Source organism: Rhinichthys klamathensis, unplaced genomic scaffold (genome assembly GCF_029890125.1).
Source record: "Rhinichthys klamathensis goyatoka isolate OS25496 unplaced genomic scaffold, OSU_Roscu_1.1 h1tg000626l_1, whole genome shotgun sequence".
Classification (NCBI taxonomy): domain Eukaryota; kingdom Metazoa; phylum Chordata; class Actinopteri; order Cypriniformes; family Leuciscidae; genus Rhinichthys; species Rhinichthys klamathensis.
Genome location: NW_026607074.1, coordinates 594090 through 609395, shown reverse-complemented (window position 1 = coordinate 609395; position 15306 = coordinate 594090). Strand labels below are relative to the sequence as shown.

General features: G+C 38.7%; 1 protein-coding gene across 5 annotated transcripts in view; it reads right to left on the bottom strand.

Annotated features, from left to right (window-relative positions):
- srcin1a (SRC kinase signaling inhibitor 1a) overlaps nucleotides 1-7789 on the bottom strand; it is a 120675-nt gene extending 112886 nt beyond the window's left edge. For all 5 annotated transcript variants that reach the window (XM_056240986.1, XM_056240991.1, XM_056240998.1 and 2 more), the window contains exon 1: nucleotides 7586-7789. In XM_056240986.1, the coding sequence (XP_056096961.1) occupies nucleotides 7586-7600 (15 nt within the window). In that variant the 5' untranslated portion in view covers nucleotides 7601-7789. The remainder of the gene's footprint in view (nucleotides 1-7585) is intronic.
- Nucleotides 7790-15306: the final 7517 nt, after the last annotated feature.

Here is a 15306-nt window from a genome sequence, read left to right as displayed (position 1 = left end):
GATGATTTTAAAGCAAAAAAAAAAAATCATTATAGGTTTAAAGAAGAGATTACATTAGCTTTTTATTGCATCTCTTTACTTACTTTTGGAGCCGGTTTCACAGACAGGGCTTAGATTAAGCCAGGATTAGGCCTTAGTTAAATAAGGTAATTTAAGTATATCTTTTATAAGCGTGTCAGAAAAAAAAACATTACTAATGTGCATCTTGAGACAAAACAATGTCACTGACATATTTTAAGATATCTCAGTGCAAGTTTCTTTCAGTTAAAACAGCTCAAACATGCATTTTAGTCTGGGACTAAACTTAAGCCTTGACTGTGAAACTGGGGGTTTGAGTGGTGAAAGGTTAAATTACCCTGACTTCTTAACTTTCCTTTATAAATGTTTAAGGTGTTGTGTTTTTTCTCTAAATATACACACACTTATAGTATATACACATGTATGCACATAATATGAATATACACATATGAATATACAAACAACAGTTTGTGGTCAGTAAGATTTTTTTTGAATGTTTTTGAAAGAAGTCTCTTATGCTCACAAAGAAAAAAATAGTAACTTGTGAAATATTGCAATTTAAATAACTCCTTTATATGTGAATATATTTTAAAATGTAATTTCTTCCAGTGATGGATTGCTCCAGTCTTCGGTGTCACATGATCCTTCAGAAATCGGTCTAATATAACGATTTGCTGCTCAAGAAACATTTATTATTATTATCAATGTTAAAAGCAGTTGTGCTGCTTAATATTTTTGTGGAAGCCAGGATACAAAATGTTTTTCAGGATTCTTTGATGAACAGAAATCAGAAAAGAAGAACATTTCATTTAAATGGGAATCTATATCATTATAAATGTCTTTACTCTTACTGATCCCAAACTTTTGGACACTAGTGTATATACACTCACCGGCCACTTTATTAGGTACACCTGTCCAACTGCTCGTTAACACTTAATTTCTAAGCAGCCAATCACATGGCGGCAACTCAGTGCATTTAGGCATGTAGACATGGTCAAGACAATCTCCTGCAGTTCAAACCGAGCATCAGTATGGGGAAGAAAGGTGATTTGAGTGACTTTGAACGTGGCATGATTGTTGGTGCCAGAAGGGCTGGTCTGAGTATTTCAGAAACTGCTAATCTACTGGGATTTTCACGCACAACCATCTCTAGGGTTTACAGAGAATGGTCCGAAAAAGAAAAAACATCCAGTGAGCGGCAGTTCTGTGGGCGGAAATGCCTTGTTGATGCCAGAGGTCAGAGGAGAATGGCCAGACTGGTTCGAGCTGATAGAAGGGCAACAGTGACTGAAATAACCACTCGTTACAACCGAGGTATGCAGCAAAGCATTTGTGAAGCCACAACACGCACAACCTTGAGGCGGATGGGCTACAACAGCAGAAGACTCCACCGGGTACCACTCATCTCCACTAAAAATAGGAAAAAGAGGCTACAATTTGCAAGAGCTCACCAAAATTGAACAGTTGAAGACTGGAAAAATGTTGCCTGGTCTGATGAGTCTCGATTTCTGTTGAGACATTCAGATGTTAGAGTCAGAATTTGGCGTAAACAGAATGAGAACATGGAACCATCATGCCTTGTTACCACTGTGCAGGCTGGTGGTGGTGGTGTAATGGTGTGGGGGATGTTTTCCTGGCACACTTTAGGCCCCTTAGTGCCAATTGGGCATCGTTTAAATGCCACGGCCTACCTGAGCATTGTTTCTGACCATGTCCATCCCTTTATGGCCACCATGTACCCATCCTCTGATGGCTACTTCCACCATGTCACAAAGCTCTAATCATTTCAAATTGGTTTCTTGAACATGACAATGAGTTCACTGTACTAAAATGGCCTCCACAGTCACCAGATCTCAACCCAATAGAGCATCTTTGGGATGTGGTGGAACGGGAGATTCGCATCATGGATGTGCAGCCGACAAATCTGCGGCAACTGTGTGATGCGATCATGTCAATATGGACCAAACTCCCTGAGGAATGCTTCCAGCACCTTGTTGAATCTATGCCACGAAGAATTGAGGCATTTCTGAAGGCAAAAGGGGGTCCAACCCGTTACTAGCATGGGGTACCTAATAAAGTGGCCGGTGAGTGTATATATACTGTATTTATGTATTCATTTGGTATTTATAAACTGTTAAATGTGGTAATGTGCCATTTCAAACTAACAGTGGTGTAGTGCAGGTGAATTCAATCAAATTAAATCATATTTTTGACTTGACTAAACTTCAGTTACAGATAAATTGAAGAATTTGTGTATGCCTGGTATTAACCTCTGTCTTGAGTAATCTGATCACAGGTAATCTGATGAGACAGATCGCCGTTTACCAGTATTAACATGCATCTCCTGTCACTACTTGTGACTGAATTTCTAAACTTTGCAAACGAGACATTAGGCAGAGTGTTCACTCTTATTAGAGTGTAATAAGAGTTTGAGTGATCGGATCAAAACAAATATTGGTCCCCATTTGGACCAGTACTTAGCGCTGTCTATTTGTGTTCGGATCACCTGAGACGACTGTTAATAGTACTAAATGGGGCTATAATTTAATCTAGACCAGTTGAACAAAACAGTCAACAGAGCATCTGAACGAGCAGTGTTCTGTTCTGACAAAAGCAATATGATTGAATTATCATTTGCAGGTTCCAGTCTACGTGTACAAATACAGACAGATGAAGAGAGAGAAAGATGCACAGAATGGCAGGAGGGGGACACAGAGGACAGGCGGGATGTCAAAGAAGATCTGGCTGTTCATTCATAGACTAATCGATTCACAGGAGGAAAGTGCTAAGAAAGCATCTGCAGGCTTTCTCTGCTCCCCAGCAAATTACACACTGATTGATATGGATCCCATAGCCACCTAGATTCAGATTTATGAAGTAAATCTGTAGACACACACACACATTCAAAAGCACTGCACATACAGTATACACAGCTCTGTCCAGGGATGTAATTTTCTGATTTATTTTATGGTTTATCTTGTGAGCCAAGACCTAAAGGCTCATAGTAAATCCTCTTTTATACACAAAAACAAACACATATACTCAAATAGACTGACTCTGACAACTTCGTAAGAGATTTTAGGGCCTAAATTAGGCATTACTGCGGTAACACTGAAAAAAAAAAACTAAGAGAAATCTACCCTCTACAGAAACAGACAGCGCCCCAATTAATTCAGATTGAGCCTGGAAAGAAATAACTGTCATTTAAGCACCCCTGCTGTTATAAAGCCCAAATGAATACCAGCATGCACCTGTTTGTGTGTGTGACTGAGAGAAAATAGAAGAGAACGAGTGAAAGGATAGATGGACACCCCTCAAGGTTACCTGTCAAAGCAATGTCATTGCTGGAGGCTGGCGTATCCCATGTTGCCATATACTGCGGATTAGATCTCTGGCTGATGTTGACACACTCTACGTTTCCTTCTTAAATAAAACCCTCCATCCAATCATCAACACACTGTCACAGAACCATTGTCATCGTCAGCCAATCACAGGACAGTTCACATTCACATTAAAACAATTATACAGTATGATGGCAGAACTCTCCTGAGGTTAAATGCACTCAGAGTAAGAAGCAAAAAAATAATTTAAAATAGGAATATTGAGGTAGTATCACACGGCAATCAAAAATTCATAAGCTGCAGTTATAATGGAAATATGTCCCTGATGATTTTACTGTTACAGCTATAAATTTGACAATTTAATAAGCTTGGTGTTTTTTTTTTAATACAGCCCGAATTAAAGTGCTCTCTAGACCATAAACTTTTGTTTTGTTTACACAACTGCTCAAAATTTTGGGGTCAGGGAAAGTTTGTGTTTTTGTGAGAAAATTGTGATTTTATTCAGCATTAAATGAATCAAACGTGACAGTAAAGACATTTATAACAAAGGATTTCTTTTTCAAATAAATGCTGTTCTTTCTAAATTTCTATTCATCAAAGAAACCCGAATAAATGTATCATGGTTTCCACAAAAATATTAAGCAGCATAACCGGTTTCAACACTGATGATAATTAGAAATATTTCTTGAGCATCACATCATCATATAATACTGATTTCTGTAGGATCATGTGACACTGAAGAGAAGACTGGAGTAATGATGCTGGAAATTCAGCTTTACCATCACAGTAATAAATTACATTTTAAAATATATTAAAATAGAAAAGTTATTTTAAATTGTAACTTTACTGTATATTTGATATGCAGCCTTGGTGAGCATAGAGACATAATAAATCTTACTGCACTTAATCTTTTTACAATTAATAACACACAAGTTGTTTTTGCACAGAAGTACACTGGCCTGTTAACCTCTGCGTACTTTAGTCACTCTGAAAATCATTCTGACACTAGAAATGGAGGTTTAGTAATTTCCCGTTATCATTCTGTCATCTACAAAATGACCACCGGTCATCTCTCATTTGAGACTGTAAGTGTGGTTCTATGTGATAGAATCTCACTATTATATAGAGAGCCTATTTCTCAAACGCTGCTAAGCTAATTCAAAATTCATACAGCTATGAAATGACATGTGAAGAAGGGGCATAATGTAAACCCTTTCTCAATCTGTGGCTTTATATTCAGACTGTAATATCATTTAAGGGTTGTTCTCTACAAATACACACAGTGAAAAATATACAAAGCATCACCAGTACACTATTACAGGTCTTCGGGTTATCACACAGCAGCAGAAAACAGCTGTCAGTCCTGTTTGAAGTGCTAAAGCTGTTCTGCTCATAGACATTTTACAACATAACCATATTTTTCACCAAAGCCACACTAACAACCTTACATTTTCAGCAGTCACAAACACATTTTGAGAACAAGTTGGATGTGCTTTGTGGGTTATATTTTTTGCTGTCAATAAATATGATTAGGGAATGGGGATGTCAACTTCTTTCAGTTTATTAAAAGATTGTGTGGTTGTAGAAAGAGTCAAAACTCTCATTAACATTTTAAATGTCCCTGCAAGAAATGGTTAAAGTGCCCCTATATGGTTTTTTTCCCCCGAATATTATCTTTCATGATAACCATCATCATGCATACTCAAACACTCTTACCATGAGAATGAAACTAGATCACACAAGATATCCTAAAGTCTTCAAGTTTCATCCAGGAACTCTATCTCCTTCATCTCTCTATCCCTTCCTTTCATCCTAGTAGTGCTTTCATCCCCCTCTTTTCTTTCATCTCCACTTTATGTTTTCGTTACACCCACCTGTCTTTCTTGACACCTATTTCTCCTTTTCATTCCTTGGAGCACTGCTCTTACTCTCTCTATCCTCCACACCTTCTACACCTCCACTTTCTGCACTCTTCACTCTCTATTTAGCTTTCTTCACGTTGCTTCTGCCATATTTTCTTGTGAAATGGGTAAATAAAAGGGGGCTGAGAAAAAAAGAACCAACTTTGGACCATGGTAGCTGGTTTCTAGCTGGTCCATGCTGCTGGTCCTTAGCTAATTGTTTACTTATCCAAGCTGGCCATTAGCTTGTCCAAACTGGTCAAAACTAGTGATTATCTGATCATTAACTGGTCCAAGTTGGTCAATAACAGGTCAAAGCTGGTCATTAGCTAATTAATAGCTGGTCCAAACTGACCGACCAGTCAACATCTTTCAAAAAACAGCTTGACCACATTAAATAGATATAGTATCTGCTTGTAACTGGTTTGTTACTGGTATAAAAGTCATGTAAAGAAATACAATTAATGAATATACATTTTTCTAGTTATGCCAAGGTCTAAAATATTTTATGGAGTATAAATTGTGTGTAAAAACTACTTTACATCCGAATGACTGGAAAAGTCATGGGCCCTTTAAAAATTGTTGTTGACAATGGGGGTCACAGCTACATTTAGGGTATTTAGGAAAAGAAGGAATAGAAGGACTGAATTTGCAAAATGTTCTCAGACACTTGTTCTCCCATTCTTCGGATTATCTGTTGTGTAGTTCATGCAATGAAGCACCAGTGTTCTCCATCCTCTGCAATTCCTTCTTTTTTAGGCATATCGGCCCTCCCTTTCGTGCTTACCAAAGCTGGTCTGTCCCAAGAGAGTGTGGGTATGCCTTCAGCAGCCAGTCTCCTTCTTTCTTACTCTCTGCCTGCCTTCCTCAGTCTCACTTCAAGCAAGCATTTCCCTGGTTTCAATCCATCTCTCATCTGCTCTGTATATGCGTTTTTCTCTGCTGAAGATTTTTTTTATGTTCTCGTGTAGTATTTCTGTCTCAGGCCTCATACGAAATATTCCTATCATTCTTGTGATGCCTTATTTCTTCTCCCAGCAGACTTCAGGGACAAATGCCTCTAAGCTCCTCTTTGTCCATCTCTCGTTCTTTGGACTTTTCTATCTTTTTTTTTTTTTTGCATCCATTTTGCAGCCTCCTCTCCGCAGAAGTGACTTTGAAACTGTGATACAAGATCAAAGAGGAATCTAAAACTAGATTTTTATATTTTCTCAAGAAAATGCAAGTGCTTATCCAGGCAAAACTCACCACCACGATGCTACACTGATGTGGGTGGTTGCCAGGGTGTTGCTATATGGCTGATAGGGTGTTCTGGGTGGCTGCTTAGTGACCCAATTCATAAGAGGCCTTTAAGGGATAGTTCACACAAAAATGCAAATACTAGCGTCATATACGTACCCTCATAAACACAATAGAAAATATTTTGAAGAAAACTATGAAGACTATGACAATCAATGGGGTTCCAATGTTGATTTGGACTCCACTTACTCTCACTGTATGGACAAAAACAACTGAATTATTTTTCAAAATATCTTTTTTGTGTTCCACCGAAGAAAGCCAGTCATACAGGCATGGAACAGCATAATGGCGAATTTTCAATTATGGTAAAACATCTTGTGTGTGAATATGTTTTTGATTGTTTTTATAGTCCAACAGGTAAGTCCAAATGCTTGCAGTAATAGCAACTTCTAATCAACAAGCCACATAATTTGAGGTTCGTAGCGCAAACAATCCAAGGCAAGTTGCTCAGCTAAGTTTATTCATCAGGGTTCAAATAGCAATTATATTCACAAGCACCACAAAATTCTCTCTCACCACTTGCTCACACACTCACTCCAGGTTTAATGAGTGTGATGCTTCCAACTGTTATTCTTACATGGCCACTGAAAGCTAAAATGCAAAACCACAAATATACACTCTCTCACACACACACACACACACACACACACGTTCACGCAAAAGCATCATTACAATACGGTTGTTTTCCCCCTCTCCCTCTTTCCCATCCTTCTGTTTCTCCAGGCATGGATCCCTCAATTCATCTCTGAGCTTCCACACCCACTGAGCCAGTCTTATCACTCCCATCCCTGGATACCCTGCTCACCACCAGAGCCTTTAGATCTCACAGATACTGAGCAATCGGCATGAACTACCAAAGGATCAATATGCACACAAACACACACACACCCTCCAACCCCACCTTGCCCCACCCTCTCACCAAAAGCAAAGGGGGGGAAAAAGCAGCGAATGAGGAAAACAAACACGGCAAAAAAACAACAAAAAAAACCTGCTACATAAGAACAGATAAATACAAGGTTGACATACCTTGGGATGGTGCATTTCCCATAATGCCTTCACCGCGCTCCGCTGCCTACAAGAGAGAGCCACCAGCCTGCTTCCTGATCCACCCTCCTGGTCCTCCTCCTCTCTCTTGTCTTCACTCCGCGTCGTTAACCTCTCCCGGAGCCGGCCGCGCTTCTATTCGCTCCTTTTCTCCTTCCGTCCCTGCCTTCCTTTGTCTTGCTCTCTCCCTCTCTCTCGGCGCGCGAGATGGGCTCGTTCTCTCCAGCTGGTTCTTGCAGGCAGCAGCGCCGTACGCGTGTGAGGCGACGATGTGTGTGCGCGCGCGAGTCAGGGAGAACGAGCGTGTGCGGTCGTGTGTGCATGTGTGTACGTCCTTGCTCGCTCCGTGCTATTGAGCTGGCTTACAAGTGTCGGGGAAGCAGCAAAGAGCTTTTACTAAACACACAGCTTGTACTAAGCAACAAGAAAAAAACAGTCAGTGATATGATAGATTAACATGGTTTTGTTGTTCTCCTCTTGCGCTCTCTCTCTCTCTTAAAGGTACAGTCTCTTATCTGCAGTGATTGTGCTAATCTCTTTCCTCTTTGGCCTTTTCTCTTTCTCGGTCTCCGCAGACTCCTTTGTAGAGGAATATTGGGAGCTCTAGGGATCGGAGCTCTCCATGGTGCTGAAAGTCACGCGAAGGGCCATAGAGAGTGATGCTGAGGCTGGCTGGGGGAGGGAGGAAGGGGGGGGCATGGAGGTCCCTCTACATACTCAGAGAAACCACCAGGAGGGTAAGGTGACCAAATTTAACATGGTCACAAATAAATGTGGGAAGAACTTAAAGGGATAGTATCCCTTTAAATGATTTAAGATAATGACAGTAATTGAAGTATGAGTGAAAAGCATGAGGAAACAAATTGTGATAATGATCCTGTTTGCATGAGGGTGTAGTGGGAGCCTGTCGTGGAAGTGTCAAGGAAGTGTTGCATGATTGCCATGAAACATGGCGAGGTTGCCATGACAGCAGAATGTCCTTCTGCATGGGAAGGGGAGTTTTTTTTTTTTCAAGTTAGCAGATAAAACTGATGAAGGACAGGACTCTGTGTCCATTAGGTGCAACACACACAAAAATCCTTCTCTCATACACATGCACAAAAACATAGACTATAACGATGTCAATAAACAGTCACACACACACTCTTTAAAATCAGTTGTTTACCTATGCCACCTTCTCTAACATAATGACTATTAAAATCATCAAGGTCGTCCAAAGGTCACATAAAACAAATTTGTCCTAAGGGTACAATTCAAGAAGTTTGAATACAAAATAGCCACACAGTGTGAAACACACTGCAGGTGTGTGACAGCTGGTCAGGAGATATTTGTTGTTTATTGTACAGCAATGCCAAGCGAAACTTTTGGACTAATGAGATTTCACTGTGGATGGGGCTACCCAATGCTGCAAAAATAGAAACCAAGTGATCAACAAAATTTCCTGTCACAGTTGCAGGTAGTTAGGACAAAAGCTCAGAGCTTTCATTGCTTGTCACATGTAGAGGACACGGTGTAAATGTGACATCATGCACTACGGGAGTAAAGACATGGGACAGATGGTGGAAGTACATGAAGGATCATGCAGAGAACACATAAGCAAGCACATGCTAAGACAGCACATCATGGTACATGGACAAACCAGGGACACTGGGTTAACATGCATGATATTAGGGTTCCATAACATTATATTGAAGGCCATACATAAGTTCTGTTCATTCTAAGTTATACTTTATCAAACTAAGGAGTAAGGACATGATATGAATCTGAGATCACATTGATGATACACCACTGATAGGGGTGTAACAATACATCGATATGGATCCATACATCGATCAAATCACAAACGATATGATCAGAGGCGTCATGCCCATTCAAACAGGATTTTTGAGCCAAATAGATTTTGAATGCAGCTTCCATATTTTGTTGCATTTGATTCGATCTCACAGGTGTGATTAGAACGTTCAGTGTGACACATTATCAACTGCTAAATTCAAATCTGCATTCGTGCTTTGGCTGGAGGCAGAACCATGGAAAGTGCCAATATTAAATCCTTTCCAATGGCTATAATTTGACGACATGTTTTAATAATATTAGATATAATATTAACTTAAAGTTAACTTTTCCTAGTTAAACGGCCACTTACTTTCATGCCTTTTGGGAGAAGTGAATAAATGTAGCAGACAAAATCCGTTGTAAATCCGACAATTCTGAATTGCAGAGGCACCCATCGCCAGTTATAGATCAACTAACATTTCATTAGTCAATAAACTGGTGTTTTATAGATTTAATTACACGTAGGCCTATTTGAGAATGGGAATATCAGATCTTTCATGATATAGTTAACAAATATTTTAAATTAAAAAAAGGAAAATTAACTAACAAACAATAGTCGAAGTTATAATAGGACAAAGTTAAAATATGCTACTTTATTATATGTAAAAAACAACAACAACAACAACATTACTTAGTTACTTTTTATGGAAAGTTACTTTTACTTTCACGTTACTTTTACGTTACTCTTTCTCAACTGGGCTGTGCTTGCTTGTTTGACAAAAAAGAGAAAAAAACAAAAGTTCTGTTTTTGGCAAATGTAAAGGTCCTTTCATGCCAAAAGTGAAATGAATAAGCCTCAGGCTAAAGGAAGTGCAAATTCACGCCTGTACAGTTGAGAACGCAGCTCAAAGAAAACTTTCAGTTGTGCTGCCAACTCTGGATCACAGAAGAATATGACGCAGGAGAATAAAGTTCAACACTGCAACTTCAGCATAAAATAAATAAAAAATGAAACACAAATGCCATTTAACTAAAGCCATTTTTGCTTAGCATTGTTGGATCATCGAAGGTCAGCAGCAAAGACATTTGTTAATAAAGTGAGATTAAATACATAAAGGCCCGGTTTCACCGACAGGGTTTAGATTAAGCCAGGATTATGCTTTAGTTAAATTAGGACATTTGTAGTGGCTTTTTTAAACTTTAAAAACATTTTAAATCTTAAGCATTGTCTGTGAAACCGGGGGTAAGTATGTTTGTGTTGTTTAACATATTTAATTATTGCAGGTCTGCATAAACTGTATTTGCATTTCATTTAGAAGAACACTGAATCTGTTTTTGTGCAAGTAAGATGAATCATGCTCACATTTAGTCTAGATCTACGATAAGTTCACACGGCCCACACAATGCCACTGCACCTTTAATAATAATAATAATAAGTTTAATTTATATAGCGCCTTTCCCAAGCTCAAGGACGATTCACAATAACAGTAAAGAACAAACAATCAGTTCACACATAAATGGACAATAGACATTTGGCCAGTCCAAGAAAATGAGCGATTGCAGTTGCATATCGCATTACATTTGGAATACAGACAAAACAAAAAAACAGAAACAACACTATTTACAGACAGACTGAAAGGTGGGCAGTTGAAGTAAAGATACAAAAGACTAATGGTACCTAAATTAACATTATGACTGTAATACAGAGTTAAGAAAAACATGTCATGACTGATAATACTGTTGTTGAAAGAAATGGGTTTTGAGTTTAGACTTAAATTCATGCAGCTTGGTTGTTGTCCTAAGAGCCAGGGGAAGAGAGTTCCATAGCTTAGGGGCTATAACGGAAAAAGACCGGTCACCCATAGATGAAAGACGAAATCTCGGCTCGCAGAGGAGTTCACAGCCAGAAGATCGGAGAGTTCGAGGAGGAATATAAGGAGAAAGTAAGTGAAAGAGATAGGAAGGACCAAGACCATTGAGTGACTTAAGGTAAGCAGAAGAATTTTGTAAGTAATACGGGATGACACGGGCAGCCAGTGGAGTTTGAACAGAATTGGGGTGATATGAGCAGATTGTTTAGTGTAAGTTAGTAATCTTGCAGCAGAGTTTTGAATATATTGCAAACGTGAGATAGAGTGTGCTGGTAGTCCAGAAAAAAGAACATTACAATAGTCAAGCTTTACTCCCGATTTCTTTCGACATGAGTACAGGAGAGCTGTTAGTCAAAAAAAAAAAAAAAGGGAGACCAAAGTAATTTCATTTACTTATTTGAAAAAATAATTTAATAAGTTTTTTAAATGTAAAAGTAATGTGTTACTTTACTAGTTACTTGAAAAAAGTAATCTGATTATGTAACTTATCTGATCTGATTATCAGACTATCTGATTATGTATAAATATACATTATAAATAAAAAAAAACAATAACAGAGATAATAATAATAATAGTAACAACCATATAATAATAAAAAATACATTATTATTCGTTTTTATTATTATTGTTATTATTATTATTATTATTATAATTAAATCAAAATACACACATGGATAAGGAACTGGCTTAAAAAGCAATGGCCAAGGGCTTTTTAGTCATACTTCAATCCGGCTGAAGAACGTGCTATGAATATATGAGAGCACATTAATGATACATCGTTGACTCATGGGTCAGAAATCCTTCTGATCATAACAAAAGGCAGAAGAAGAAACCATGGCATGTATGTGTGGGTGAGTTGAGCATGTGTTTTTAAGGATGCTTCACAGAAAGGGCTTGTAAGATTGACAGAGATGGCAAGGGAGAGAGAGAGAGAGTTCTTAATGATTTGTATCATTAATAATGTATGGCAGGCTCAGGGAACACGACGGCCTTCCTGCAGTCCATCTGGTAAATGACAGAAGAAAAAAAAGGAGGACAGGATCCAACCTGCTGCTATACCTCTATTAAAAAAAGAGGGAGATCATAGGATATATCAGGCAATGTGCCAGGTCATTATGCATAGTTCAATATATCACTTGCAGGTCCAAGATTAGTTTAGAAAACTCGTTGCCGTGTTATAATGAGATCGGTCAGATCTGATTGCAAAGCAACCTCAGTGCGGTTTCTGTTCGTGGTTCTTACAGAGCAAAAGGAAGGATGCGTCAGATGAGAAATGCACACTCATTAATATGCAGTACTGCACGCGATACAGTTGGACCACAGGAGTCCATCACACTCAAACACAAGTGCATGATTAAATACACTCAAATACACACATCTTTCACCGTCTCTCTAATCTAGCACATAAGCATCATGACGGGGACGATTATAATAGCCAAGTAATTCTCAAGGTCATCATTATCATGATGGAGAAAAGCGAGGGAGGAGAAAGAGGAACTAAATTGGGGAAAGGGGAAGAGACAGTGAGTGTGAGAAAGGGAGAAAACAATATGGATTTATCGGGAACAGCAGAGAGAAAACTGTGAAAGGGTCAGTTTAGTCCTTGAACCCCTACCAAGTTTGGAACAAACAGGCAAAACCAGCAGAGAACAATACAAAACAAGGGAGATATTGATGGGGTGGAAACGGCGCTCATTATTTGCTATATAAGGACAAAGCATCAGACTCAGCAAAAACAGAGCAACTTTTTTATTAGGGTGTCTGTTACTGCTTGTACTTGTGTTTTTTACATTGCAATTCAACTTCTGAATTTCAATGAAGGAGCATCCAAACTTGATCCTCGGCCAAAAAAGCAGATAAAGCAGTGTGCCGTGTTTTTATTATTATTGTTTCTTTAAATTAAAGCAACACTATGGAACTTTTCAACCTTCATAATATATTTCCAAGACCCTTGTGATGGTACATCGACTTACAATAGGTTAAATGACACATCTGCCATAGCCTGACGGGGTCTGTATCGCTTTTACTCGCACTATGTAACTTCGGGTTTCGGGTAGTAACCCGAGCACAAAAAGAACTACAAAACTCGACTGCTTTACGGCATACGTCACTTCCCCCACCACTTCCTCAACTTGTCTATGGCCATCGCAGACATCCCAAGTCTATAGCGTCTCCCTGATACCCGCAAGTTAGTTCAAATCTGCCGGAATCTAGAGCGCGCATGCGAGACAGAACATACTGCGCGCATAACATACATAGCGCGAGCACGGCAGAGAGGGAGAGAGCGAGAGACCTTGCGAGTGTGCCTCACGAAAGCTAGTCAACCCCCCCCCCCCCCCCCCGTCAACAATCCAGTCACCAAGACTTCTTGCAGGTTGGGATGTCTGCCATTGTTGATTCCAAAGCCGGTGCTGGATAAACAGCGTGCGTGCGACAGTAGGCTGCGATAGGCTAAATTATTTACGACAGCGGTAATGGACAATTCCGCTTCCAACCTGTAGGGCGATCGCTGAGGAAAAGTTCCTTGGTGTTGCTTTAACATATGAGGAAGTAAATCTGATCATTTACAAGATTTTATTATAGTTTTATTATATTCAATAATTATTATAATTGTTTTTTTACAAACAGAGTATTTGAAGTGTGAAATAGGAATAATCCTGCCAGCATCTGACAAACCTACAGTGCCCTTTTCAACATGTATAAATGATCAATGACTCAAAACAACACTAAGGCGGCATTAAAAATGTCAAATGGAATGTCAGCCCAAGCAGCTTTTCCCTTTGAAAGCAACCGAATCATCACAAAGCAAATCTTACAGTGACTTTTGACTTGACGCTAAAGGCATTCATCTATAAAGAGCTGTTTAAAGGCCTTTTCTTTGTTGCTTATTCAATCAATGTCATCTGAAGAATACTCTTTCCTAAAGGCAGCTTTGATGACGTTATGAGAAAATTACTCAGAACTTCCTCTCTCTAATTCTTTGTGAGATTTTTGCTTGAAAACACCCTGTAATTTCCGGGGAAGCAGTGTTCAGTTTAAGACTAAATTACTCGATTTTCAAAGACCTTTTTCTCAAAAAGTCGCGGTGAAGTTTCCATTTGAAAGCAAAGGTACACTAGATGTTTATGATTTTGTTGTTGTTGATGTTGTTGTTTTGCTCTGTAAAGTTCCTGTTTATGCCATTTAAAGTATCAGTATTAGGCCTGCAACTATCATTAGGTCTTGATATTAAAACTACTTGTGTGAGAAGAGAACACAGAACTAAACTAACACAGCTGTCCAAACTTTTATGAGATATTTTATGATTTATTCCAGGGAAACACATTACCATGCAAAAACTCAGCATATTTCAGCCTATTTGATTTTGGACAGTAATTTGTACCCTTAAAAAGCATCTGTGAGCGGTAATCAGTGGCGGCATGCTGAGACCAACTGAGGGATTTGATTACTGCAATTTAAATATCGCCAGGGCTTTTGAGCTCTACCAGCAAGCACCGAAATTATTTTCTCAGAGAATTTTAGCTCAGAAGACTGAGTGGTTATGACATTCTTTTCTGAGGCAGTATGTGGAGTTTCACAGTGTTTAATCCCTTCCCTCCAGAGCAGCACAAATGATATGGACGTGCAAAGCCGACAGCGCTTGGCTGGCAGAGACTGACCACCGCTGATCATGTTTATTTCCCATGCTGCTCTTTAACTATTCATGTATTCTCAGTGCATCTCACTGAGCTAAAGGAGGAGGTTCCTGGGTTGTTTTAATCTAATACAAATAACACCTTTTGTTTTCCATATGGGTGCAAGATATATCAAATTTTTTTATTTTTTTATGTTTTTACATATATAAACACACTAGAGTTCAAAAGTTTGGGATCAGTAAGTTTTGCTTTTTAAAAAAAAAATCTCTTATGCTCAAGGGTACATTTATTTGATCAAAAATACTGTAAAAACTGTGAAATGTTATTACATTTTAAAATCTAATTTATTCCTGTGATGCAAAGCTGAGTTTTCAAGATTAACAAGATTAACTCCAAGATTAATTTATTATTACCAATTTTGAAA